This window comes from Mirounga leonina, unplaced genomic scaffold (assembly GCF_011800145.1).
Source record: "Mirounga leonina isolate KUSES-001 unplaced genomic scaffold, KU_Mleo_1.0 Mir_126, whole genome shotgun sequence".
NCBI lineage: Eukaryota > Metazoa > Chordata > Mammalia > Carnivora > Phocidae > Mirounga > Mirounga leonina.
Genome location: NW_023270314.1, coordinates 28706991 through 28710814, shown reverse-complemented (window position 1 = coordinate 28710814; position 3824 = coordinate 28706991). Strand labels below are relative to the sequence as shown.

The 3824-nt window shown below is 41.6% G+C and overlaps 1 protein-coding gene across 1 annotated transcript; it reads left to right on the top strand.

Moving 5' to 3' along the window:
• Positions 1-1373: 1373 nt before the first annotated feature.
• Positions 1374-2860, top strand: LOC118008500 (olfactory receptor 8S1-like). The gene has a single exon (XM_035002045.1). The coding sequence runs from the start codon at positions 1566-1568 to the stop codon at positions 2577-2579; it is 1014 nt and encodes a 337-aa protein (XP_034857936.1). The 5' UTR covers positions 1374-1565; the 3' UTR covers positions 2580-2860.
• Positions 2861-3824: the final 964 nt, after the last annotated feature.

Below are 3824 nucleotides of genomic sequence, written 5' to 3'. Positions count from 1 at the left end.
ACAGTGCTTGTGGATTCTACCAATATAAGAGCACAAGACAGAGGATGCGCAGCGGCATGAGATGGCGTGTTCTGTGTAGACCATAACATCCTTGAAATTCAGCAGCAGGGCCCTCCATGCAGTGTGAGTGGGCGGGCTGGCCGCAGTGGTGGACAGCAACGTCAACAGTGCTCCCCACAGGTGCCAGTGCTGTGGGGGCCCATGGAGTAAGGGATGAGACTGTGCTGAGGGTAGTCAAGAGGCCTTCTCTGAGGCACACAGAAGATGCCACAGAGAGCCTCCTAAAATAATCAGACAGAAATATGAGAGGTAATCAGAAGTTAATGGGTGGGACAGAGCCAGAGAAACACTGATTTGTGATTGTCGTTGTCAAGTTGTGGTCCATGTTCTCAGGGAGCTCACAATCTGGAGGGGAAAATTGAGATAGATTTCTCAAACAAGACATACACAGAAGTCAGACTATGACATAAGGCACCTGAGAGCAAGTGGCCCAGTGATTTGAACAGAGGGCTGTGAGTTCAAGGAGGCAGCAGCTGGGACAGGGTATAAGGAAAAAGGCAAGGTTATAGATGACATTGAAAGGCCCCTGATACCCTGGATCAGTGGAATTAAGAGGAGAACATACAGAGAAGAAGGTGCACAGAGACACAGAAGCAAACAAATCTTTCTGGTATCAAAAGCAATGAAAACTGCTGAAACTTTAAAGGCAGATGAAGAATTTAAAGGTCCAAGTAAGAAAAGTGTTCCTCATCACTGTGGACTAAGCCTAGACATTGGGCTGTAATTAGAAAAAATAATGGCATTTATTTCCTGTTTCTTCTACTCGTTGTCAACATGACATTACAAAATATCCCTTAATATCAGACTTCTCACAGGTAAAATTGGATAAAATTCCTTACCCCGGGGCTAATAATTCCCTATCCAATCTTACAGAACTGCCATAAAACAATTTAGATAATGCTTAAGAAAGTGCTCTGTATTTTAGAAACTCTTACTAAAATTAAATGCTCTGTATGAAGTAAAGATCAGGGACATATGATGACTTTTGCCTTCATAAGCCCCTTTTCCATAAAAGCATATTAAAATTTATGCATTATGATTGCAGTTTATAAGATGAATATAATCCAGGCTGCATTATATTCATTTTTTCCTTCTGATCTTAAAAGAAATTTAAATTATTTCATCAGCAAGGTAAGAACAGTACCTACTGTGCCTAATGGATATCAAGACCGATAAGGAGGCATTGGATGATTTTGAACAAAAAATTATGATTGAGAAATTGAAAAGAGAAGGTTTAGAAGACCCCTGCAGATATATGCTAGAATTTTTAGGATTTCTAAACTCTAGGAAGAATGCAATAGAATCTAAATGCAATGAATGTGTAGGTGAACCAGGGAGATTCATTTTTCCAGTTAAATCCCTATGAAAGAGGAAGAAGATTCTCTGAAGTATGCAAAAACTGTGACCCAGGATCAATGATAACCAAACAGGATAACAACTCTTCCTGATATACACTGAGGGCAGCTTTGAGATGTCTGAGCAGAGTGGAGGCAGAGCAGGGAGGGATGTATAGTAAGAGGGGTGATGACCCAAGGAGACAGATCTCATCCTTTTTTCTATTTTATCCAGGGAAATCCCCTCCACAAATGGCCTGGATGAACCACAGCACCATCACTGAGTTTATTCTCATTGGGCTGTCCGACAACCCCCACATCGAGGTTCTGGTCTTTGTGCTCTTCCTGGGGATTTACCTCCTGACCATGATGGGGAATCTGATGATGCTGCTAGTAATCAGGACTGATTACCGCCTCCACACACCCATGTACTTCTTCCTGAGTCACCTGTCGTTTCTAGACCTCTGCTTCTCTTCAGTCACTGAGCCCAAGCTACTGAAGGACCTTCTGTCTAAGAAGAAAACCATCTCAGTAGAGGGCTGCCTGACTCAGGTGTTCTTTGTGTTTATCACTGCAGGGACTGAAGCCTGTCTGCTCTCAGTGATGACCTGTGACCACTATGCTGCCATCTGCCACCCACTGCTCTATGGCCAGGTGATGAGCAGCCAGTTCTGTGTGAGGCTGGTTTTGATCTCATGGGGCCTGGCCTCTTTCAATTCAGTTGTGATTTTGCTCTTGGCTCTTAACCTGGACTTCTTTATGGCCCAAACCATACACAACTACACTTGTGACTTGCCCTCCCTCTTCCCTCTATCTTGCTCTGATATTTCCATCAATATCGACATCTTGATCTGCTCCATCTTACTGCATGGGCTTGGAACCTTCCTCCCAATCTTTTTCTCCTATACCCGTATTGTCTCCACCATCCTGAGCATCAGCTCCACCTCAGGCAGAAGCAAGGCCTTCTCCACCTGCTCCTCCCACCTCATTGCAGTGACCCTGTTCTTTGGCTCAGGGTTGATTCGCTACCTTATGCCCACGTCTGGTTCCTCCCTGGGTATGCTCTCCTCCTTGCAGTACAGTGCAGTCACGCCCTTGCTGAATCCCCTCATCTACAGCCTAAAGAACCAAGAGGTGAAGGCAGCTGTGAGGACACTGGCCAAAATCCTGCACTATTTTAGGTAGTGAACAAGGACACAGTGTGACAGATGAGTTTGCTTTGCCAACTGCTTGACTTTAAGGTAGAATTCTGGACGAGTAAGTAGAAGGGAGCCCTATACCATCCTCTCCCTGGCTATACTGCCAACAAAAAGTAAAATACATAAAATTATATCTTATTTAGCTCTTTAGATATAAAGGTCTATTTTTTTCTCCTGCCCCTTCACACCATCAGCACCACTTCCTTCATAGAGCTCATAGTTACATGTTGTATCTCCTGAATTAATCAGTAATGTACTTTATCTTGTCATCCTTATTAATTTTGTCTTGTTGATCTACTTTGTTAAAGATTTTATGCATTTTATAGTCCTTCATAATATTTAGACAATTTTTACTTCTTTATCATTCTAAACTAGTCTTAAGTCTGTATTTTTGAAGTTCAACTTTAAAAACAAAATATGTTGAAACCTCCCATCAAATATTATAAATTTATTTTACTTTAACAATCCCTCCTCCCTCTGCCACTTCAACCTCCTTCACCCATTGTTTGGGGGTTTTTTATGTTTGTTTGTTGTTTGTTTTTGCATTCTGGGATTTTTGTCCCTGGATATTATCAATGTATTATTGTCTTTACATTAGTTGCTGTTGAATCAGTTAAATTCTGGATTTCAATCATAATATTTCTTTAGGCTTCATTCTATGATTAAATTTATTTACTATTCACTGGCATCCCTTTCATAGCACATTCTCCCATCCTACTTCCTTTTTGCACCACAGAGCATAATGGTTAGGTGCATAGTTTTAGGAGCCTAGTTGCTTGTGTTCATATCCTGGCTTTGCCCATATAAGCTTTATCTTCCTGACAAATTGGTTACCTATTCTGCACCTCAGTTTCCTATATATAAAATTGGGATAACAATAGTATCTACATCATATAGTTAGCATGAGAATTAATGAAATGGGAGATCGAGCACTAGAACACTAACAGCCACCATCTGAGTGTTCCTGATCATTATTCATGAGTTCTTCATTTCATTCTGCTTTGATTTTGTTGTAATATGCACTTGTCTAGTTTTTTTTAAGAAAGGGTATTGCAAAGTATTCCAAGACCTTGCATATCTGAAAATCTCTTTATTTTAAGGGTGCCTGGGTGGCTCAGTCAGTTAAGTGTCCAGCTTAGGTCATGGTTTTGGCTTGGGTCATGATCTCAGGGTCATGAAATTGAGCCCCATGTCAGTCTCCACACTCAGCATGGAGCCTGCTTGGGATTCT